Source organism: Lygodium microphyllum, chromosome 6, assembly GCF_053477565.2.
Source record: "Lygodium microphyllum isolate KBCC chromosome 6, Lygodium_microphyllum_v1.1.10, whole genome shotgun sequence".
NCBI classification, from domain to species: domain Eukaryota; kingdom Viridiplantae; phylum Streptophyta; class Polypodiopsida; order Schizaeales; family Lygodiaceae; genus Lygodium; species Lygodium microphyllum.
The window spans coordinates 45,644,471-45,669,318 of record NC_141140.1 but is presented as its reverse complement, the minus strand read 5'-3'; the positions used below and the strand labels follow the sequence as shown (position 1 = coordinate 45,669,318).

The window sequence follows — 24,848 nt, the reverse complement described above, 5'->3', positions numbered from 1 at the left end:
GAATATGATTGGCCTCACCAAGATTCTTCATATCAACGCTACTGTGTAAGCTTTGTTTCAAAAAGTCCAAGGCATGAACATCCTTGCCTGCAATCAACATGTCATCCACATATAAAACCAAGAAAAGAAGGCTACTATCTGCTGCCTTCTTGGTGTATAAGCAATGATAAACTTGAGATCTATGGAATCCTTGAGATTGCATAAATGTATCAAATTTATGATACCATTCTCGTGGTGCTTGTTTCAATCCATATAAACTCTTGTTGAGTTTACATACCATGTGCTCTTTCCCGTTTGCAACAAAACCCTCAAGATACTACATATAGATCTCCTCATGTAGATCACCATGTAAGAAAGTTATTTTTACATCCATCCATATTAGTTCCATATCTTCAAATGCAACCAAGCCCAAAATGGTTCGCAAAGTAATCATTTTGCCTATAAATAAAAAATTCATCAAAATCAATTCCTTGTTCTTACTTGTATCCCTTAGCAACCACGCGTACCTTATACCTTGGCAAAGAACCAAAAGTGACTTTCATTTTGTAAACCCATTTGCATGGTAGCACTTTTTGCCCTTTAGGCAAATGCACCAAATCCCAAGTGTCATTTTTCATGAGAGATTCCATCTCTGACAGCATAGTCTTATGCCATTTCTTACTATCTTTTCTATCCATTGCTTCCTTGAAGCATGACAACTCACCACAGTCTGTCAACATGACATAATCAACCACATAATTGACACCACGAAAAAACCTATCTAGCTTTCTTTGCATTTTGGTCGACCTACGGACCCAATTATCAAGATTTGCTTGTTGTTCAGCCTGCAAATTTGCATTAACAGCTTGTTGTTCTACAAGTTCAGCATGTTGTACAATTGGTTCAAGTTGTTCCAAAGGCATCTATCCTTGCTGAAATTGTGGTACATCATGGGCAATATCTTGCTGATAATTTTCAGCATCATTCTCTACATTTTCAGGGCCATTTACAGTAAGCATTTGCTGCTGTCTAGTGGGCATTCTTTGTTGTCCTATCAGTACATCTTCCCGGAATACAATCCTTACGACTTCCTCAATCTTTTTTGGTTGTTTGTACATGCGATCTTCCTAGAAGATAACATCATTTCTACATACAATTTTCATTTTTTCGGGATTCCAATAACCTATAATCCATTTCATCCTCATCACCATATCATAGGAAAATACATTTACAGGACTTTGGCTCAAGTTTGTTGCGCTCTTCCTTGCGAATGTACACAAATACCTCGCAACCAGACACTCTCAAGTGAGTATACAAAGGTAGCTTGCCTGACCACACTTCTTGAGGAACTACAATACCATTTTGGAGTGGATTGTGAGGGGTGATGAGCTCCCTTTTAATCCCTTTATTACCACAAAAGTCCTGAGAGGCTTTGGACACATATTCCCCACCATTGTCAAAGGGAAGACACTTTAATGTCTTGTTGGTCTGATTTTCAGCAAGTGCCAAGAATTTTTTAAATTTACCCAAGGCCTCATCTTTACGATGGATTGGATAAACCCATACTTTGCATGTGGCATCATCAACAAAAGTAATGAAATACTTCTTTTCTCCTAGAGATAATCCTAGCATCTGACATACATTTGAATGTACCAACTCTAAGAGTGAAGACTTTAGAGAAAGATTTTTTATGTGATGTTTGAGCATGCTTACAATAAATACAATGATTACATTGTTCAAAATCAGCATACCTCAAAGATGGCAAATAACCCAAACAAGAAAGCACTTTCGTTCCAATTTGAGTCATGTGTCCCAACTAGCTATGCCACAAAAAGACACTTGGCTGCTCAGTTATGGCGACTACATGGTCACGCATTTGCTATCCCCAAAGGTGGTGTGATAGCCTTCGTCATCTACCTTCCCTGTGCTCATCAAGCTCTTCTTAAGCTGAGATACATGCCTCACATTATGCAAAACAAACACAGAGCCATGCTGAAATTCCAATTTCACACTACCAATACCTGCAATTTTATATACATAGTTATCCCTGAAGTGAACAACACCACGTGCATGTGGTTTGACATGAAAATATGCACTTGAATCAAGTATCCAAGTGTGCATGTCATCATTAGATTCTACAATCAATGCATGTGTACTCAAAGAAAAAGCAAGGAGTACATCACCGTCACTGTCATTCTCATGAGTGACTACATTTGCCTCCTCTATTTTCACTCCTTTTCTTTGCAGGTTGACTGTCCTTTTTCTCAACCTTGTTGTCTTCAGTGTTTTTTCTCTTACCTTTCTCTTTCTTTAATTGAAAATAGTCCCTTTTGTAGTGCCCTTTCTTGCCACAATGATGACTGCAACCAGCCCCTTCCGTGGATAGGTGGTAAGTCCCTGATTATAACTTAATTACAGCAACAAACAATTAATGCAAATTTGAAAATACAAATTTACCTACTGATCTTAGACAATGCACACCCGATTGGCCCCAAAATTGATACCCCTTTCGGTATTTCTTTAGCTTTATTGAAGAAGAAGTTGATTTACAATGGGATTCTCCCAATCCCTTTCAGTATTCCAACTCCCCTTGCTATGATGAATCACCAACAAGTCTTTAATCCGATTTGCCCCTTGATTCGAGCAATCAATTGGCCTTCACCCGCTTTGATGGAAATGGAAAATGCCCCAAATTCAATTATTTATTGGTCCCTCCACTTGAATAGGCTAAAAAAAGCTTTAGCCTTGTTCAATCTAAGTCTTGGAGCTTTCAATTTTGGGCACGATTCTGGAGGTTGCTGCTAAACCCTAATTTTTGCTGCATATTAGGGTTTACAGCAAAGAATTTTGCAATTTCTCAACCTCCCAAGGATCCAAATGCTGAGATCTTCCGAGCAAGGCTGTGAAATGGATGGAAGATAAGAGGGAAAGCTGTAGAGAGAGAAAATTCAGAGTTCTGTCATGAAGAATGACTGAAAATCAGTCAAGTGTAGCTGCTGCCCTGCCACAACAGCATGTAGATGCAAAGAATTGAAAAAACCCAGTCATTTATTGCTACTGCCTTGCCTCAACAACCTGTAGATACTGTCAGCTGCTGTTGATTGGTCTTCTTTTGCCCCTGGCTGCCTCAGAAAGTCCTCCAATGGCTACAAATCAGACCAGTAGCCTCCCCTCCCTCTCTCTTGCAAGCTGAATTTATAAAAATGCCTCTCTCCAGCCTCTAAAGACGTTTTTCAATCTTATATGGGCATTTTTCACAAGTGACAGTCTTCCCAAATGGTTTTTCTAGCATTTTCCATGATTAAATATTAATTTTCAGCCTAAAAATACTGAAAATTAATCTAATAATTATTTCGGTTCCCTGAAAAATAATCTGACTCACCAATAATTAAATTGGCTAGGCAACTTCCATTCCTGAGTGTCTCTGCGCCATTTTTGACCATCAGATTGGTGTTAGATACCATTAAACGCCACTTCTCCAGTGTCACCAACTGACACTTATGGCCAAATGGATGACCTAGGTCAACAACTGACACCAAATACCACCAAGTACCTGTGCGGCATAACTTATAGCAACTTTTGCCTTTGACACCCGCGATTTTTTCGAGTCCCAGGCTCGTAAATTTACTTTAACCCCAGTTGCACCTCACATGTGCAACATTTACTTAATCATGTGATTAAAATTAATCCACATGTTAAGTGAGATTTCAAAAATACATGTCCTCATGACAGCCCTCCCCCTTGAAATCCTTGCAATCGTCCTCAATTGCACTGCCAAATGCATCAAAAGCAAAGTATTACTTTGGAATTTCCACAGTGCATCATAGTCAACACAACATTGTCCACTGTTGTTCAACCATTCCATATGCCTAACTGCTGATCTGAGAACTGATCACAAACTGCTGCAAATGTAACCCCAATCTGATCACAAAATTATTGCAAAAACTGATACGCAACTGATCCAAAAAGTGACCATAAACGGTTCTGAAGCTTATCAAAAACTAAGCTAAAACTAATCAAAATTTTTGTCTCAAAATTGAGGCAATGTTCATTCTAAATTGATCATAAACTGATACAAAAGTATAGTTCCAATGCCCGGGTGAAACTCATACTCATCTACATACATCTCACAGTGACTAATACACTAAGTAGTGATCTCATGGCAAACATACTGTCAGCGCAATACCTTGGATGCATGTTGAATACATCCGCGATCCACTACATACGAGAGTTGTCCATAACTAGAGGAGGGGAAGTGCTACCTCCACCTTGAGCATCAGGCAATACTCCAGACCCTTGCTCTGCTGAACCTAACAGAGCCCGAACTAAAGTCGGCTCTAACTGAAAGGCATCTAGGTAAAGCTACAACAACTGAGGATGGTCTGTCAAGTCATCCTGTTCCATCCATTTGGCATCCATTGGTGAATAATTCTGAAATTTCACCAAGTATCTCCTGAAAACTTTACCTTTGACCTTTCTATCCTTATGTGCCAAAATCTATTCAAGTACCAAAATCTTATCTAGCTCCTCAACCTCAGGCTGAATTTCAGCAGACATATCCTCTGGCACATCACCATGAAAAGGCCTCAACAAACTGATGTGAAAGGCATTATGTATCCGCCAATGTGGAGGTAATTTCAGCCGATATGTCACATTGTTGATCTTCTCCAACACCTGGAAGGTCCTATAGTATCTCATACTCAACTTTGGATATAATCTTTTTCTTCCTTTCATCTTTTTCAGCCTTGCCTTTTCAAAACGTAGCAATACATAATCACCCTTTGCAAACTGCAAAGCACATCTATGTCGATCAGCTGCCCTCTTTTGCTTTTCTTGCGATCTATGAAGCGCATATTTTATCTTTGCATAGGCTACATTCAAGTTTTCCACATAACAATCAGCCTCAAAGATCTTATCCTTAGTTTGTAGAATAGGTGGTACCTTCTTGCCACCTCAACCACCTCAAATGGAGCTTTGCCCGTAGAACTATGCACTGTGTTGTTGTAAGTAAACTCAACCAAGGGCAAATACTGCTCCCACTGTGTCTTGTGGTCTGAAACATAGCACCTTAAAAGATCTAACACTGTGGAATTTGCTTCCTCAGATTGACCATCTGTCTGCGGATGGAAGGATGATGAGAATTTCAACGTAATACCCATATTCTCAAACAAGCCCTTCCAAAATAAACTGGTCATCCGAGGGTCTCAATCACTAACGATCGAATCTGGCATACCATGATATTTAAAGATGTGCTGCAAAAACAATCGTGTCATATGATCAACCTTTATTTTTTTCCTCGCCGGAATGAAATGGGCTTGTTTGCTAAAACTGCAAATGATAGTCCATATCCCATCATTCCTTGTAGGTGTCTTAGGAAGCTCAAAAATAAAGTCCATTGCAATGTTCTACCAAGGCCAATCTGGAATAGAAAAGGACTACAATTATCCTGGCAACTTTTTCCTATCGTGCTTTACCTTCTAGCATACGATGCATGTCTTAACAAACTATTCTACATCATGCCTCAAAGCTGGCCAATAAAAGAAATGTTCCACTGCCTTGATCGTAGCATCAATACCTCTGTGTCCTGCATATAAAGGAACATGACTTTCAATGATAACTCTAAGCCTTAACTGCTTTGTGACACATGGTCGTCCATGCATCGTCAGAAATCCATCTCTTAGCACAAAGTGTTCATGTCTTTGGCCATTGCAAAGCTGATCATAAACATTAGCAAAGTCCGAATCAACAACATATTGCTCTTTCATGGCATCCAACTCAGTGTGATAAACCATACTGACAGCTGAAATTTGTGGCTTATGTGACAGTGCATCAGCCACAATATTCTTTTTACCATCAGTATGTACAATCTGAAAATGAAACATAGAGAGAAAATTTCCCCATCTCATATGCTTCTCTGACAACTTTATCTGCGTCAGAAAGTACCTCAAAGTTTGATGGTCTGTCTGCACTGTAAAATCAGTCCCCCAACAAATAATGTTTCCACATAGACAGTGCATGAATTACAGCCAAGAGCTCTTTCTCATAGACCTGCAAATTCTTTTCTACACCGTGGAGAATTCGGCTCTCATAAGCCACAATTCGGCCGTCCTGCATAAGAACAGCCCCAATGTTGTTACCACATGCATCACATTGAACTATGAATGACTTCCTTAGATCGGGCAACACAAGCACAGGATCTGAAGTCATCTTTTCCTTCAACTTTGCAAATGCTGAAATTTTCACTGTTGTCCATCTAAATGACACGTCTTTCTTCTGCAAGGCATGCAATGGAGATGCAATTACAGCAAACCCACATATATACTTCTTGTAGTAAGAATATAAACCCAAGAAGCTGCGGATCTCATGCACATTCCTCAAAGGTGGCCATGATCGTATTGCTTCAACCTTTGCAAGGTCCATGTGAGCACCATCAGCCGATACAATATGTCCCAAAAAGTGGATTTCATACAAGAAGAATCACTTTTCTTGTCATTGATAACCAACCTATCGTTACGCATTTCATTGAACACCATATCCAAGTGTTTACTATGCCCTGCCTCGTTCTTTGAATAGACAGTCGTGTCATCAAAGAAAGTGCCCACAAATCCTCTATGTGGCTTAAAGATACGATCCATCATCCAATCAAAAGTAGCAAGAGCATTCGTAAGTCCAAAAGGCATAATAAGAAACTCATACAATCTAAAAGATGTCCTAAAAGTTGTCTTAGGCACATCTTCTGGTCTAATGCATATCTGATGATACCCACTTTTTAAATCTATACGGCTAAATATGGCTGCCCCTTGCAATCTATCCATAACATCATCAATCCGAGAAATCGAAAAGTGATTCTTTATTGTGATCTTGTTCAGAGCACGATAATCAATGCACATATGCCATGAACCATCCTTTTTCTGTACCAAAAGCACTACATAACAAAAAGAAGATGAGGTGGGCTGAATCAACCCTTTTTCTAACAGCTCATTTACCTAACTCATAATCTCCTCCTGTTGGGCTGCACTGACTTTGTAGGTGGCTTATTAGGTGGGCTACTTCCAGGGATAAGATCTATGCCATGATCTTCTAGCCTTTCAAGCGGTAGCTACCCTAGAAGTGACTGAGAGAAGCAATCAACATATATTTTCAAAAATTATCCTTAGTAAAAACCAAGTACGCTGAAAGATGATTTTTCATTACTTTAGAAATGAGAACTGCAAATACAATAGGGACAGATTCACCTTTCAACTTTACATCAAGTGTGAGTACCTTTCCCTTATGCTGAATAGTGATCTTTTTTGCACGAGAATCAATCACTGCATACATACGGTGACACCATGGCATACCAAGCAATACATCACAACCCTCAAGTGGAGCAATGAAGAACTCTTCATTGTCCACATATTCTTGTATGTGCAACCGAAGCTTTCCAATGGGTGATGTGATAGGCTCTGCATGGCCTTTACATGCCATTCCAACTTCCCCCATGGGTCCCATCTCATCCTCTTTGAAGCCTAGACGGGCAGCCATGTCAACAGAGATGAAGTTGGCTCGTGCACCATTATCAAAGAAAATCAATGCATGTTGATCCCTAATTTTGCCCCATGCTTTGCACAACTCAGTAACATCATCATTGGGCTGATCACTAACAACATCGGGCACCAATCCCATTGATGTTTTAGGCTTCTTTTCTTTAGAATCTCCCTGATTTTCTGATTTTCCTGCGTCAACCTATCACTTGACTGCACCCCCGTCCCTATTGATTGCCTACTGACTGCGTTGTGCCGCCTGATCGTACAATGCCTCCAACATCACCTAGATCTACATGTCAACCGCCTGTGTCAGGCAGTCGCCTAATCACCCAACCTATCAAGCTCACACCTGCTCATGTGCCCATTGCCTATGTAGCTCATGCCTAATAGTATCTTGAGAAGTGTCAACTCCTGAGCTACCTCTTGTCTGCTTTGATACCAGTTTGTTGTCATAGAGGCATGAGGATCAAGACTAAGTGCAAGGCTAAGATATGCACGGTGAGAGAGGGTGAGTGCAGAGAGTAGAGAGTGAGGGAGTGAGAAATAAGCAAGATTTGATGTGGGTACAATGACAAAGTATACCACTTTAGGTTTTTGATAATATATATAAAGTACATGTGTAAGGGTGGGTGCACACCTGAACACCGTAAAAGACACGGTGACCCTTTATTCCCAACAATTGTGTCTCTATCCCTCCGCCTTGGGCTCCATAAGCAGTTACCATGTCCACACCCAGTCCGCCCTTGCCCACATTTGGATCCACTATGCATATTTCTCATATGCATGGTGGGCACTTTGGGATTTCTTTCCAAGTGTACTCTGCTTCCCTACCCTATCCCCCCTTTACCCTACCACTATTACATACCTTGTCTATCTCCCAACACTACCACTCCTGTGGCAATGGCCAAAAATGCCTCCATGGATAAGACTTGTTTTAATGGGTCGAATTTGACCACTTGGTCAAACTTCATGCACCAAGTGCTTGGATCTCAGGGACTTTGGAACCTCGTTGTTGCTACCAAGCTGCTCGTATGCTTGGACCCTCCATTAGCTCACCCTAATCACATCCATCAATGGAGAGCCCGTAATGCTATAGCCAATGTTGAGTTAATGCAAGGGTTGTGGCTCAAGATCACACTTGATATATCAATCTCAATTTTGAGCTTCAAGAGTTTTCCATTAGGAAAGGGGATGATTTGAAAATCAAATTAGCTAAATGTTGGTGGTTACTTGTTGAGTTTTCCACTATTGGCTTCCTAAAGTCAGATGACAATCAATGATCAAGTCATGTTCTTCTTGAACAAGTTGCCCAATAAATACTTCCATTTTATCCAACACTATCGCCCTACCTGGATTGCCAACCTTCTATGATTTTAAGTGCCAGTTCTTGCGTTACGCGAGGCTGCATTATCAAGTCCAGAAGAAGTGTTGGGTTCAATTCACACCAATGCTCACAGAGGAGTGTCGGTGATCTTCAATAGGACACTGGGACACTTTTTACTCTCTGTACAAGAGGTTTTTCCCCCCAAAATTATTTATTTTATTTTATGTGCCTATATTACATAGTTTTGGATACTTATCGTGTTTCACACTCTTCAATGTATGCACCCTCTTACAACCCTAAGGTTTAAGGGTTGTACTTTGTACTGGCACCTTATACTTCAAATAATTGCATCGGGTGTCGTACTCTCACACTCTATACTGTCAATTGTACTCTCAGCTGAGCTTCGATCCGTCCTCAAGGAGGAGTTAGAGATGTCTGTTTCTAATGCACCTTCTACTGCTACTAAGTCCACATCCTTTGTTGCAAACAAAGACTATTGTTTTTACACATGCAATTATGACTTCTTGGACTGATAGAGCATTTAGCTCTAGTAAGGATGCCAGCACATGGTTTTTTGACATTGGTGCTTCTCGGCATATCACCTCTTACAGAGATTTGTTTGCTTCTTTTATTGCAACCCCGGTTGGCAAGTATGTAAGTGTGCTAATAATGCATCATACCTTGTTAGAGGTATCGGGGAGATTGTGTTGATAGCCATTGATGGCTCTATTCTCTACTTGCAAGATGGCTTGTTTGTGCCAGGCACAGAAGAATTTGCTATCTATTTTTTCTTTGGCAAGGTAGGGTTTGCAAGTCACCTTTGATGATGACAGATGCATGGTGAGAGATAAGGAACACATGACTTTGGTTTTGATTGGCACTCTATGTCATGGGTTATATGAGTTTTTCAGTTAATCAATCGGTCTATCTAGCGTCCACTCTTACTCCTGCTATGTCACAAGTGGAGTTATGGCATGCTCGCATGGGGCATGTAAACTATGGTAGCTTGATGCTTATGCAACGTACATAGATGCTTGATGGTTTAGCTCTCTTGGAGAGACCTCCTGAGCACTTATGCGAGGGATGTATTTTGGGGAAAATGCATTCTTTTTTGTTTTCCCATGATGTTGCTTTTAGAGCAGCTGCCAGATTACAATTTGTGCACTCTAATGTATGTGGCTCTATACAGATAAAGTCATTGGGTGATTGTTACTATTTTGTCCCTTTCATTGATGACTTCACTCGTTTTTCTAGGTCTACTCTTTGGTGAAAAAGTCAGAAGTATATGATGCATTTTTGGCTTTTGTAGCACTTGCTGAAAATCAATCTGGCTGTAGGGTAAAGACTCTCCATTCGGATCGAGGGGAGGAATACGTGTCCTCTATTCTGAATTCTTTTTTGAAGCAGGAGGACATTGTTCATCAATACACTACTACTTATACTGCACAACAGAATGGGTTTGCAGAGAGGATCAAGAAGAATTTGGATAACAAGGCTGTTAAATGCATTTTTATGGGGTAAAGCAATGAGAGCAAAGGATATACGTTATATGATCCTATCTCTAAAAATATATTTGTCAGTAGAGATATGGTTTTCGATGAAAAATCAGAATTATCCCTTGCTGGTTTTGACACATATCAGGCGAACAATGATGTATTTGAAGGGCTGCTGCCCATTTCTTTCAGTGATACAGCTGGAGCTTCAGCAAGTGAACTTAATGTTCAGCCAGCTGCTCCTTTGGGTAATGCAGAAAATCAGCCCATGGCTGATCTAAATATTTAGTAAGGTGCTGAATTTGAAATTCAGCAAGAGCTTGTACATAGTCAGGAGGCTAGGCAAATGACTCTTGGATTGCTTTATGCCAAGGGGAGATCACTGCACTTACTTGCTTACAATGATTCTGATTGGGCTGGTGATTATGATTCTCGTCACTCCACTAGTGGCAATTGTTTCTTTCTTAGCTCATCTTGCATCTCTTGGCTTAGCAAGAAACAATCCACTGTTGCCACATCATCATGTGAAGCTGAATACAAGGCATCTTTCACTACCACAATTGAATGCGTATGGCTTAGACTCTTGTTAGCTGATTTGGATGTATCTGTCACGGAGCCCACTCCTTTGTTTACTAACACTCAGAGTGCCATTGCAATGGCACGGAACCCAATGTTTCATACACACACAAAACACATTGAGATCCATTATCACTTTGTCAGAGAGAGGCTACATGCAAGTGACATCAACCTTGTCTACTGTCCTACCACCAGTAATGTAGCAGACATCTTCACCAAAGCTCTTCCTCATGACAAATTTGAAGCATTTCACAATGCTTTAAATTTGATCTCCTTTGGTGGATGACCCTTGTATCTTAATCACTCATCACTCCAGGGGGGTTTTTTGGGTTCAACTCACGCCTATGCTCACAGAGGAGTGTCGATGATCTTCAGTAGGACACTAGGGCACTTTTTACTCTCTGTACGAGAGCTTTTTTCCCCCAAATTTATTTCTTTTATTTTATGTGCCTATATTACACAGTTTTAGGCACTTATCGTGTTTCATACTCTTTGGGTATAAACACCCTCTTACAACCCTAAGATTTAAGGCTTGTACTTCATACTTGCACCTTACACTTCAGATAATTGCATTGAGTATCATGCTCTCACACTCTACACTGTCAACTGTACTCTCAACTGAGCTTAGCGATCCGTCCTTCCTTCTCACAAGAAGTCCTCAACACATCCGTTCAGAGGTGTGAGGGTTGGTTGCCTTTTCTTCGGGAGGAAAAACCAACAATGGCAAGAACTCAAAAGATGCAAAGACAAGCGAAAACAAGGACACCACTTTCTCCAATGGAACCAAAGAAAGACAATCCCTTTGGCAGCAAATTCCTAAGAAAAATAGGTTTTACACACACTGTCAGACAGGCCATGTGGACGACGAGTATCGTACCAAGGCCCATGGTCTTCCTCCTAGAAAACCACAACAAATTGCTGCGACTTTGGCTGGCCAGATGGGCTATCTCTCTTGCTACCACCCCATCTACTCCATCTGCCCCGGCGGCTACTGGATATGTGGCCCGCAGACAGTTTCAGTAGCCTATCTCCTTCACTACTCCTAAAGGATTGGTTGATTGGTTTGCTAGTGATGCGCCTATTGCACTTTCCACATCCATTCTTAGGGCATCCACTGCACCTTCTGGGACTCCTTCCCTAGCTCGCTGTATGCGATGGTAGCCACACACTTAGCCTTTCTCCTTTTAAACTTTCACTACACCTTCTAGGACCCTTTCCCTAGCTTGTTGTATACGATGGTAGCCACACACAGCTTTCTCTTTTTAAACTTCCAATGCACATTTACATCCTCATTGCATTACACTTAGCTTTGCTTTCTTTTATTTTCAGTTTTGGTTTTAGAGCATCTCACTACTACTCACCTTTGTTCTTGTAGATTTTGATCTCGTTTGCAGGGTTTTATATTACAGTGTAGGGCTAACATACAGCCTTGCGCCAGTCCTTCCTGAGCTAGAGACAAGAGATACACGTCGTTCCTTTCATGGTTCCATCTACTTGGAGTTTTGCTCTTCTACTAGCATGGAGGCTTTCCCTCCTTCGGCAAATCATGTAGCATCTCTCCAAATGCTATCATGGCGATGCCTCTCTATCCTTGCTCTTGCATTAGGAATGCTTCATTATTTTCATCCACATGGTTCTCAAAACCACACGAAGGCCGACATCCTCAGGCTTCTTTTCCTTCTTTGGCATCAATATCCACGTTAAGAGAAGGTTCCTACCCTTTTTGGTATTCTACAAGTTTCGGTACTTGTCTTCAATGCATTGGATGGTTTCATTATCTTTGTACTAGGGCGCTTGGACAAGTGAACAATTTTCCCACAAGGGACACTATCCAAGTGGTACTTGCTACATAAGCATTCTTCAACATATAGCATACTATGCATCCCATTGTGCAAAGCACTACCGGATAGATCCTAAGCTGTTTCCACTGATGAATCACACCACCATCCTTCTTCCCATGATACTTCACTACCTTTCGCTTGTCATCAACATTCTCGAGTGGTTGGGTAAGCTTGTATTGTTTTGTGATGTGTTGGGTATACCATCCATACTCCCATCTTCTAGGTCACTGTTACTTAATCAACCGCCACCCCTAAAATTAACTTTACACAAAAAAAAACAAAACAAAAAAAGTTCAATGTGGTTCCATCCGCCTTCATAAGGCTTAGTAGGCTACTAGAGCATCCTTTATTTGATGCCCTGTCCTCTCTAGGGGTGACTAATTGGACTCCCTTGATAAGATAGTCATCGTCTTTATAGTCTTGGTAGGCCATTGGGTAGCCGATGTGCACCCTTTTTTGGATGCCCAAACTACTTTGGGGTGGGACGCCTTGGGAAATACATTGCATGCCTTTCCTTTTTAGGCTTAGTTTTGGGCTTGAGAGAGGGTGCTGAGCTAAAACACACTTTACACCTAATTAGCATCTTTACACTAGCCCAAAAACACACTTAATTAATGAAAAATACAAATTTGGTACGTAGTTTGAGAGATTTTTTTTGTCCCACAAAACCCTAATTTTTGGGGGTACCCTTTAACATCTATAAATGGACGGGCTGCCCACCATTCAGCTTCACCCTTTGGTGTAGGTTTCTCACTCTACCATGCAGATTTCAATCATCAGTCACCTACCATCTGCTGTCCAACCATCATTGACTGTAGCCCATCATTATCCAGCCCTAGACGGCTTGTTTTCAGCCATCGCCCTATTGTTTGGAGATCTCCATCCGTTGTGTTATCATTGCACCTGATCGACCTGTGTTTTCAGCATTCTGATGTCGGGCGACAGGCTGTTGCCATCTCTCCCACCGGCCGACCGCGGCACTACCTGCGTTTTTGCTGTCTAGCAAGCCATCTACATCAACAAACACCTCTCTTGTTGTCGCCTGACAGTTCTTTGCCTCGGTGATCAGTTTCTAGCCTGCCTTTGGTGGTACATTGCTATGTTTACTAGATTTCAGCCTCTAACTGCTGTGTTTTGGTGACCAGCCTACTACCCTTCATTATTCAGCACTCTCTCATCTCCGACTAGTGGTTACTGCACTTGGGATCCGTCTCTAGTGGACATCACTCTTTGACACTACATTGCTCTGCATTTGGGCATTCTGTACACTCTTACATCCATTCACAACACTCATTCACTTCAAAGTTTCTTCTCTCTGTATATGTCTTTGTGTTTGAGTTTTAAGCTTCTGCGTTTTGCATTTTCTGTTTTGCGTTTAGGATTTGAGTTTTGCTTGTCTCTGTTTTAGTCTTTGTGTTTCAATCTTGGTTGTACATGCTGTGTTTTCTCAGTGCAAACCCTAGCATATCTTCACAAACAAGTGGCTAGGTTTGGGTCTATGTGCCACTTCCTCTCGAAGTGTGCCACTACTCTGATCCTTTGCTTGAAGCAACCGCCAAGTGCTATAAGGTCAAAGATCTTCTCTTTGAAAATGGCCATCCTCATCAATCATGAAAGTGAATGTCTTGTCTGTTGGGAATAAAGGCCTCGTGCCTTTTAAATGTGCTCGGGTGTGAACACACCCTTAGCACTTACTTACACATATATATCGATCTAAAAACCTAAAGGTACACACTCGTCATTGTATCTGAAAACGTGCTCACTCTCTACTCTGCTCTCTCTCACTCTCTCTGTCTCTCACTGCGCGTAGAACTGTCTGTCTCAAACTCCGTGCCTAACCGGTCCCTACAAACTGGTATCAGAGCCTAAGTGCTCAACACTCCATCAGTCTTGCAGGAGTCAACGGCAAAGTCGGAGTTGTAGATTGGGCTGCAAGCATCGTGGGCGACAGGACTGAGAAAGTCCAAGTCAACGGACTATTGGACGGGGTGCAACAGGTCGTGAATAGGCGACGGCAGCTGACGAAACGAGCTGACCAGCCTGGCGACGACTAGCGGGGACTAACAGGACAGTCGGGTGCAGGCATAACGGGCCAGGCGACTGGTCGGGGGTCCAGCGTGGACCACGACGCCAGTGGGCTTTCCTGACAGGCAACCACGCGACTGTCGACCTGCAGAACGACCGGGGGGCTGCACAACGGGGGGGTTCCACGATTGACTCGCGCGTGACGGGCGACGGGGGGGGGGACTGCACGAGTAACGAACGTCAAGTAGCCGGACCACGGGCTGTCAACACCCATTTTTTCTTTAAATTGAAATCAGAAAATTTCAGTAAGATTTACTTCCGTTCTTCCGAGTGTTCACGTGAGCAAGCACAGAGCCCGAATCTGTGCAAATTTTTCTCTTAAAATTTGGGGTTTTTCCTAAATTTGTACCCAACACACACTACAGTGTTCTTTGAACCAGAAATTGCAGTCATTGAATGCGCAAACATCAGTTTTTTTTTTTTAATTCTCAAATACAAGTGAGATTTTTCTTGGATGAGTTAATTTCACTGAAATCCGTGCAATCTTGGCCATAAAATTTGGGGCTTTTCCCAGATTTGGGAATTGTGATGTAGGACAAGCAAATTTGTCTTAGAAATTGCAGGAATTTGTGACATTTTGTCCTCGACATTTGGGGCTTTTCATGTACATGCACAAATTGGACTGAAATTTACCCAATTTCTCGACATTGATGCACATTGGACCTCGTGCAATTTGGGGCTTTTGCAGTTTGGGCAAAATTTGTGCAGCATTTGGTCATTTTAAGTACATTCAAATTGAATTCCATGCAATTTGGACATCAACACTTGGTAAAATTTGGGGGTTTTGCTGAAACTGCTCTATTTTGGCAAAATTGGACTGTCCTATGCATGACAGAGGAAATGCAGATGTGTGTTTGATGCTTTGGCACAAAATTTTGGGGCTTTTTTGACTATTCGTGTCAAATTTTATGCCCATGGGTACATGTACAACAGGAATTGCAGCTGAAATTTTGGGATTTCTCATGTAATGTGATGCATATGCCCTTGGAACAGCTGTAATCAGTTGGATAATGCTGTAGCACATAATTGGGTGCTTCTGAAAATTTAGTTATAGATCTGAAATTTGTGTTTCTGTGTGGTCATTTATTGCTGATTGGTACTTGTTTGTACCTTAGTCACTTGGGTGATAGTTTGGACCTGCATTTGCTGGTTTTTTTGTCATATTTGGGCTGAAAATCATGGCTGACAGCAATCACAGCAGTAATCCGATGCACATAAAGAAGCTTGAAGGCGCACACAAATTTGCAGTTTGGCAAAAGCAGTGCAACAATATCCTGTTACAAAAGAAGCAAGCAAAGCCGATCAAAACCAACGGGGCAAAGCCCGCGGACATGGATCGGGACGATTGGGATGAGTTAAATGAGCTTGCACACTCAACCATAGAGCTATCGATTTCTGATGCCTTGCTTGCTCTTCAACATTGAAGGTTTGGATTCTGCATATGCTATATGGACTAGACTGGAAGAACTGTATGCACAAAAGAGTGCTGCAAGCAAAGTGTATTGGCTGAAAAAGCTTATGGATTTTGCGTATGAAAGAGGGTATAACAATGTCTACTCACTTGAGTGAGTTTAACTCCATTTTCAGCCACCTAGTTGCCTTGAAGTTCATGATTGATGAGGAATTTAAGGTTACTTTCTTGCTTTGCACTCTACCAGAGAGTTAGGATATATTCAATTGCTATGAGCAATTCTAATGTAATCCTTTTGTATATGCTGATGTAGAGAGTGCTCTACTTATGGAAGAGATGAATCGGCAGAACAATGCATCCAATAAGTCTTCCAATGCTTTGCATACTAGGGGCAGATCACAGCAAAAGGGCAAATATGATGGCAAGGGACACAGTAAATCACGTGACAAAGATGTTGAATGCCATCATTGTGGCAAGAAGGGTCACTTTAAACGTGACTGTTACAAATGGAAGAAAGAGAAAGGAAAAGGCAAGAAGTCAGATGATAGCAAGGAAGAGAATAAGGACATCGGCATAAGAAGAGCAGTGTAAAATTTGAAGAGGTGAATGTAGTCACTCATGACAGTGATAGTGGGAGTAATGTACTCTTTGTCTCTTCACACTTTGGTGCACATGCTTTACTTGTAGATATAGATGATGACATGCATACCTGGATTCTTGATTCAGGTGCTTCTTTTCATGTCTTCCCTAATCGTGAGTGGTTTTCCTGCTATACAAGGGGCCGACATGGTGTTGTCCATCTTGGGGACAACTATGCATGTGAGATTGCAAGTATTGGCAGTGTGCAATTACAGTTTCAGCATGGCTCTGTCTTTACACTTCAGTATGTACGGCATGTACCTTAGCTCAACATGAGCTTGATTAGCACAGGGCAGCTAGATAATGATGGTTTTCATACCACCTTTGGTGATGGAAAATGGAAGATCTGCAAAAGGGATCTAGGATTATTACCAGAGGTTGCAAGAGTGATACTTTGTATCCACTTCATGTCTAGTGTGCGTGACCATGTTGTTGCCGTAACCGAGCAGCCAAGCATTTCTTTGTGGCATGGCCAATTGGGACACATGAGTTAAATAGGAATGAAAGTGCTTTCTCGTTTGGGTTACTTGTCTTGTCTTCGTTATGCTGATTTTGAGCATTGTGATCATTGTATTTATGGCAAACATGCCATAGTTTCCATGCGTTTCGGAAATAGGAGTTTTGGAAACTGGAAGAAACGGAGTTTCGGAGTTTCGGCCATTTGAAATTTTTGGTGGAAACGGCATTTCGGAGAAACCAATAAATTATGATTAAATATACATATATATACACATAGTAAGTATACTAGAGACTAGAGTCACTGGTGATTGAACAATCTTAACTTTTAGCACAAGAATCCAACTTCCAAGACCCATGATTTAAATTTCACAAATCACATTGTGCAGCAATTTCACATAGTTATCAATTTCGCAAGCTGCAAATCACAAGATTGAATAAATCTTAAATCACCCAAAATAACTTACAATATTTTGAAACAAAAGTATAACATACTAACATCATAACATCTGTCATCCAAGAATCATGATCAGAACTTAAAAGTTAAAAGTCAAGTTCATCATTCATGAGACTCATCACTTGTCACTCATGATAATACGAGTAGTCACCGGTGACAGATCATAGTACTAAGTAGATGCATGATACATCAAGATTCATCATTTATCATTCAAATTTCAAAATAAGGCAACCTAGATTCTAGAATCTAGATACATCTAACATCAACAAAAGCCAATTTAAAGACTTAAGAGTCAAGACTACAAGCTATAGCAATGATCATATGATGTATCATGTGAGTTGTGACATGTCTCAAGAGTTAAATATCAAAGTAAGATAATAGATCTATGAGATCTCAAAGAACTGGTAACTTCAAAGTTCAAACAACGGCCACTGGCCAACCATGGGAAAAAACATAAGCAACTGATAACTGTCAACAATGCTCAACATCAACGATTGGCATTCAAGAGTCAAACTTCAAAGACCATAAGCTATTAGCAAAATATAAATATAATCACTTGCGCAGACTCTGGATGAATATCGTTTTTCTCAAGCACTTGGAGGTTGCAATGGCAAAAGACCAACCTCTCTAACTGAGCAGTGGTAAGTTTATTCCTTTTCTTTGTATGGAAAAGGGCCCAAGTACTCCAATTTCTCTCACAAGGACCTGAGCTACAATCTTGTGAGAGAACCCGTATAGCAATGCGTTTCTATAAATCATCATTCAAATAGAAACACAAACGGGATTCAACTTTCAAGAATCAAACTATGCAGTGAATGCTAGTAATAATAAATTACAAATATGTGATTATGTATAATTATTAAAAGAGATCTTGGGGTTGCAAATTACCAATGTGGGCACACAATTTTCATACTTTTCCCACCATGAGACAGACTGAAGTTGAGTCTCTCTCAACTTCACAGTCTCTCTACCAAAATGCAAGCTCTCATTGCGGAATGTCAAAAGATCATCCTCAATCCTTTGAAGCATTGACACATCGCCACCTATCACCTTTGTCATATACGCCATGAATCCCTCCTCTAGCTCCTCACACTCACTCTGCTCATCATCTCGCCAAAGAGGATGCAAGACATGGGCCACTGCATGAGTTGGTCTATGAAACCAATTCCATCTCCTCTCCCACACAACTATAATTTGAGCAGTCCTTAAGGTGTCAACATTGAAAAAATGTCAATTCAAGTCTCAAGAATAGTTATTCAAATTTCAAATTTCACACTGTCAAGATCGTGGGAGAGAAGGAAGGAGTCTCACTTGTAGCTTTCTTGCTTGCACAATGGGGGAAGACACACAAGGGTGGAGGCTGAAAACAGTTTTTCTCTTCTTAGTTGTGTAAGCCAAAAGAAGTCTCATACAAAGAAATAGAAGAACCCTATATATGGGTCTCAAACCAAAGACAACTAACTAAGGTGGCATACTAACTGAGCCACGAACTAGAGTAGATAAGGATAGGTATCATGTAGCTATTATTCATGGGCGGTGTACCAACCGCATCTACAACTGACAAGTCGGTGACATAAATGCACAACGGTCACCCTGGCATATCACGAGTGGAGCTCGATATCTCAACACTCCCCCTCGAGCTCAATTCCAATTCCTGCACACCAAGCAGGTCTCTGAACTTGCGCAGCTTCTCTGCGCCCAATGCCTTCGTAAATATGTCAGCTACCTGATCCTCTGTGCTGACATAAACTAGATCAATAAGACCTAGTTAAACCCTCTCCCGTACATAGTGATAATGCACCTCAATGTGCTTTGTTCTAGCATGATAGACTGGGTTATTTGCCAAGTGTATACTGCTCATGTTGTCACAATAAATGACAACTGGCCCATCTGTAGACTGATGCATATCATAAAGTAGCTTATGTAACCAAGCTACCTCACATGCAGCCATTGCTACACCCCTGTACTCAGCCTCTGTGCTCGACAAGGCAACTGTAGGCTGTTTCTTGCTGCTCCAAGTGACTGCAGCACTCCCAAAAGAGAACACATATCCACTGGTAGATCGTCTATCAGAAATGCTACCAGCCCAATCAGCATCAGTGTATCCATGCACCTGTATCTGAACCCCAGTCTCATAAAATAGTCCATACTGCAATGTGGACTTCACATACCTGAGTATGCGTCTAGCCGCATCCAAATGCGGTTTCCTTGGAGCCTGCATAAACTGACTCACCAATCTAACAGCATAGCTCAAATCTGGCCTGGTAATAGTCATATAAATCAAACTTCCTACTATGCGTCTGTACATAGTAGGGTCCCCCAGAAGTTCACCTGCATCTGCGCTCAGCTTCACATTCTGCTTCAAAGGAACTGAAATAGGCTTACAGCCTGTCATCCCATATTTGGACAGCATGTCCAATCCATACTGCCTCTGCAAGAGCTGTATCCCACTTGGTGATCTAATCACCTCAATACCCAAGAAATAAAGTAGCTCTCCCAAATCCTTCATCTCAAACTTTTGCTTCAATAGCATTTTTACATGAAGGATATCTTCATCACTGTCACCTGTCATAATCAAATCATCAACATAAATGACAAGCAGCATAATACCTTTCTCTGTTTTTCTCACATAAAGTGAGAAATCTGCCTTGGAAATCTCAAAGCCAATAGTGACAAGATACTGTCCTATCTTGTCAGACCATGCTCTAGGTGCTTGCTTCAAGCCATACAAGGCTTTCTTCAACCTGCAAACAAACTCAGGATGAACAGTATGCACATAACTTGGTGGCTGCTCCATATAGACCTCTTCTTGCAAATCACCATACAAGAAGGCATTCTTTACATCCATCTGATGTAAAGACCATCCCTTTGATGCAGCCATAGCAATGACTGCTCTTATAGTTGCCATCCTTGCAACCGGACTGAATGTTTCTTCATAGTCAATGCCATATGTTTATGCATACCCCTTGACTACTAATCTTGCCTTGTATCTGTTCACAGAACCATCTGCATTGTGCTTCACCTTATAAACCCACTTACAGCCAATTGCATTTTTACCTTTAGGCAAAGGTACCAATTCCCATGTAGCATTTGCTTCCAAGGCATCCATTTCTTCATCCATGGCTTTCTCCCATTTTTCTTTTCCCATGGCTTGCTCAAAAGAAGTGGGTTCCAGTTCCTGTATCACTTTGACCATATATGCATAGTGAATGGCTGTAAATCCATCATATTTCAGCCTATCCACAAGATACCTAGCTCTCGTAAACCTGCGCAAAGTAGGTTCACTCCCAGGTGCTCTCAAAACATCCATGGTCTTCCTTACTCCAGGTGTAACAATAGAAGGAATACCCAACTCATCATCAATGCTCTGTTCTGAGCCACTGGATTCACCATCCACATAAGAGTGACCTGCATTCACATCAAACATGGGCTGATCAATCTTCTCTTTTCCTTTTCGTGATACCTGCATACCACTATCTGCATTGCTTTGAGAAGATTCTCCTGATCTCAATCTGCCTGTCCATGGCGAAGAATGTGAACCACTGCTAGAGGACGCTCCAGGTCCACTAATATTTTGTGACTGCTGCTGTGAATTCTGTACAGCATTACCATTTTGTGCATCTACATCATCAATCACATTTACTGGTTTATACCAGCTACTCATCTCATCAAAAACAACATCTCTACTCACTGTAAACTTACGAGTAGAAGGGTTATAGCATCTATACTCTTTTTGCTGCAGAGAGTAACCAATAAATATGCACTTCTCAGCTTTTGGATCCAACTTGGATCTCAACTCATCTGGCACATGTACATAGGCAATGCAGCCAAAAATTTTCAAATGAGAAATATCTGGTTTCCTACCAGTATACCTCTCCTCTGGAGTCATTCCATGTATTGCTGCAGTGGGAGTCCTGTTCATTATATAGACTGCTGTAGCAACTGCTTCAGCCCAATAAAAATCTGGCAGGTCTTTTTCATTAAGCATGGCACGAGATACCTCTCCAATATGCATGTTTTTCCTTTTTGCAATTCCATTTTATTGTGGGGTATGACTGCATGAATATTGCTGCTTTATGCCATGCTCCTGCAAGAACCTTGCAAACTCATTTGAGAGGTACTCTCCCCCTCCATCTGACCTTAGGCATTTTATTTGCAGGCCTGTTTCTTTTTCAACCATAGCTTTAAGAGTTTTGAAATGCCTAAAAACTTCACTTTTCTTTTTCATAAAATACACCCAAACTTTTCTGCTATAGTCATCAATAAAAGTGACAAAATAATGACAGTCTCCAAGAGATGCAGCTTTAGTAGTCCACACATCAGAGTGGATTAATTCCAATGGCTTCTTACTCTCTTGAACATGTCTAGGAAATGGTTTCCTTGTCTGTTTTCCAAACTGACAGGCTTCACATACCTTATGCATTTCTGCAACCTTGAATTTTGACAATCCTGCAATAATATTTTGGGCCTGCATTGATTTAAGTCGTTGTACATTAACATGACCAATGCGTTTATGCCAGATATCAATATCTGCAACTACACCGGTCCCATGTGCAAACATTGTTGCACTCAATTCAGACATGTCTGCATCCAATGTAAACATTATGCCCTTCTTCTTTCCTTTTGCTATCAAGCGACCTTTATTTTTCATATCCTCAACAAAGCATCCATGAGGATTAAATCTGACCTGCAAGCCCTGTTCAACCATTTGACCAACAGAAACCAGATTCTTGGTGATATTCGGGACATGAAATACATCGGACAGGTATTTCTTTTTCCCAATCTGCATAGACAAAGGAATTTTTCCAATTTGCACAATCGGATGTGCAGTATCATCACCAGTCTCCACAAATCCTGGTTTTTCCATTTTCCTTGCATCCTCCATCCATTCTGCATGACCTGTCATGTGGTTTGATGCACCTGAGTCAACATACCATACATCGTTGCTTTCTTCTGCACTTGTCATAGAATTATTCATGTGCTGCACCATAAACAAATGCTCATTTCTTTCATCACCTTGTCTACTAGAAGATGCATAATTCCCTTGTTGCAGTTTTCCATTCATTATATCATTCTACTTTTTATAGCAGTCTTTAGCCATATGACCCATTTTACCACAGTAGTAGCATTCAACATTACTGTTTGCATTTTGGCCTCTTTGCCATCCACCACGACCTCTTTGGCTCCCCCTGCCTCTAGAGTTACCACGTCCTCCTCCATAGGACTGGTTTTCTTGAGTTTGCTGCATATTCTGATTTCTACCACGGCCTCCAAATCGGCCTCCTCTACCTCTGCCTCTACCTCTTTCAGCATTTGAGTAGAAGACAGCTTCTTTTGAAGTTCCTCCTGAAGAAGATGCACCATCATTTCTCTGCTCCTCAGAAATTAGAAGAGCAATCAACTCCTCAAAATCAGGAAATCTTTCACGAACTGAAATGAATGTCCGAAACTGTGCATAATCCTTTCCTAGACCATTCAAGGTCACAGAAACTAAATCATCATCTTCCACTGGCGACCCAATGAAAGCAAGTGCATCTACAATCTTCTTCACCTTCATGTGGTAGTCATTAATGCTCATACTTTCTCTTTGCACATTATGCAGCTCTTGCTTGAGCTGCATTTTCCTGGCTTGCGTATTTGTGCTATACATTTTTGACAAAGTATCCCATGCCTCCTTTGGCGTACTTGCATCCTGAATATGCACAATCATAGAGTCTAAAATACTGATAGACAGCTAGTACATAACTTTCCTGGCTCTCTCATGCCATGCTTTGAATACCTGCATTTGTTGTTGATTGGGAACATCAGAAAAAACTGGTTCTTCTTCATTTCCTGCAACAAATTCCCAATATCCTTTTCCCATAAGGAAATTCGTCATTCTAAACTTCCATGCTTGGAAGTTGTTCTTGTCAAGCTTTTCAGTGACAATCTGTGAAAAGGAATCAGACGCCATTACAGAACACTGCAAAAAATTCTGTCATTGCAAAGAACACAGCTTCAGCCTCACAAGGGCAAATCTGCAAAACTGACGAAAGTGGTATTTGACCACACAGTCACTTCCTAGTGACGATTTTGCAACAACAGGCAACAAGGATGATTCTGTAACTCCCAATGTCTCTGCGCACAGGTATACGATGCAATTTCTACAGTAACTTTTCACCGACCTGTAGAACAGTGGCTGCACAGCATAAAACTGGGCCTTCTCCTGAGTACGTGCAGAAAAGTTCCGCCTCCAAAACAGGCCCCGAAATGGCCTCAAATCAAAAAAACAAGGTCGCCGAGAGCTAAAGGCTTTTCCCGCAGCATATACTGCCCTCTTGCTTCACCGCGAATAGCGTCTCAACCTGAGACAGTGCACTCTTGCAATTTCTGGCTGTGCTACCTGCAGAGATCTGCTCCCAAAACAGAAAATGAAAGCAGCACTGCTCCTCTTACCAGAACACCACGAGCTTGGCTTGCTTTCTTGAGCTCCTTACCACGAACAAGACTCTGATACCATGTCAAGATTGTGGGAGAGAAGGAAGGAGTCTCACTTGTAGCTTTTTTGCTTGCACAATGGGGGAAGACACACAAGGGTGGAGGCTGAAAACAATTTTCCTCTTCTTAGTTGTGTAAACCAAAAGAAGTCTCATACAAAGAAATAGAAGAACCCTATATATGGGTCTCAAACCAAAGACAACTAACTAAGGTGGCATACTAACTGAGCCACGAACTAGAGTAGATAAGGATAGCTATCATGTAGCTATTATTCATGGGCGGTGTACCAACTGCATCTACAACTGACAAGTCGGTGACATAAATGCACAACGGTCACTCTGGCATATCACGAGTGGAGCTCGATATCTCAACACACACATATAATATCAATTTGTAAAATAAAGACTCAAGAGTTGCTTGTCCGAGGGGAAAAAGTTATTTTTTTCTAGAGCCTCTCCTATCTTATCCATATACTCATAAAGAAGACCCACAGTGCTACCCTCCATATCGGTAATGCGTAGCACTGTGTAGATAGAATTAAGAGTTCTCACCATAGCCTCCACATCTTTCCACCAAGTATCATT

At 41.3% G+C, this 24,848-nt stretch overlaps 2 protein-coding genes across 7 annotated transcripts in view; both read right to left on the bottom strand.

The window, feature by feature from the left end:
* LOC148034516 (zinc ion binding protein) overlaps positions 1–24,848 on the bottom strand; it is a 66,597-nt gene that overhangs the window by 9,386 nt on the left and 32,363 nt on the right. The window lies entirely within an intron of this gene.
* LOC148034517 (uncharacterized) lies at positions 903–24,848 on the bottom strand. Its single transcript, XM_087680440.1, has 4 exons — positions 24,682–24,848; positions 18,676–18,991; positions 18,344–18,535; positions 903–1,106 (listed from the first exon to the last, which is right to left on the bottom strand). Exons 1-4 carry the CDS (start codon positions 24,816–24,818, stop codon positions 903–905), a joined length of 849 nt encoding a protein of 282 aa, XP_087536566.1. The 5' UTR covers positions 24,819–24,848.

What these genes read in the sequence shown, in the direction of transcription:
- LOC148034517 (XM_087680440.1), bottom strand. Translation starts at nt 24,818, where the DNA reads ATGGTGAGAACTCTTAATTCTATCTACACAGTGCTACGCATTACCGAT. An exon ending in AACTTTTTCCCCTCGGACAA is followed by an intron (nt 18,992 to 24,681) that starts GCAACTCTTGAG and finishes TGACACCTTAAG; the next exon opens with GACTGCTCAAATTATAGTTG. An exon ending in TTCATCCAGAGTCTGCGCAA is followed by an intron (nt 1,107 to 18,343) that starts GTGATTATATTT and finishes GTTATCTTCTAG; the next exon opens with GAAGATCGCATGTACAAACA.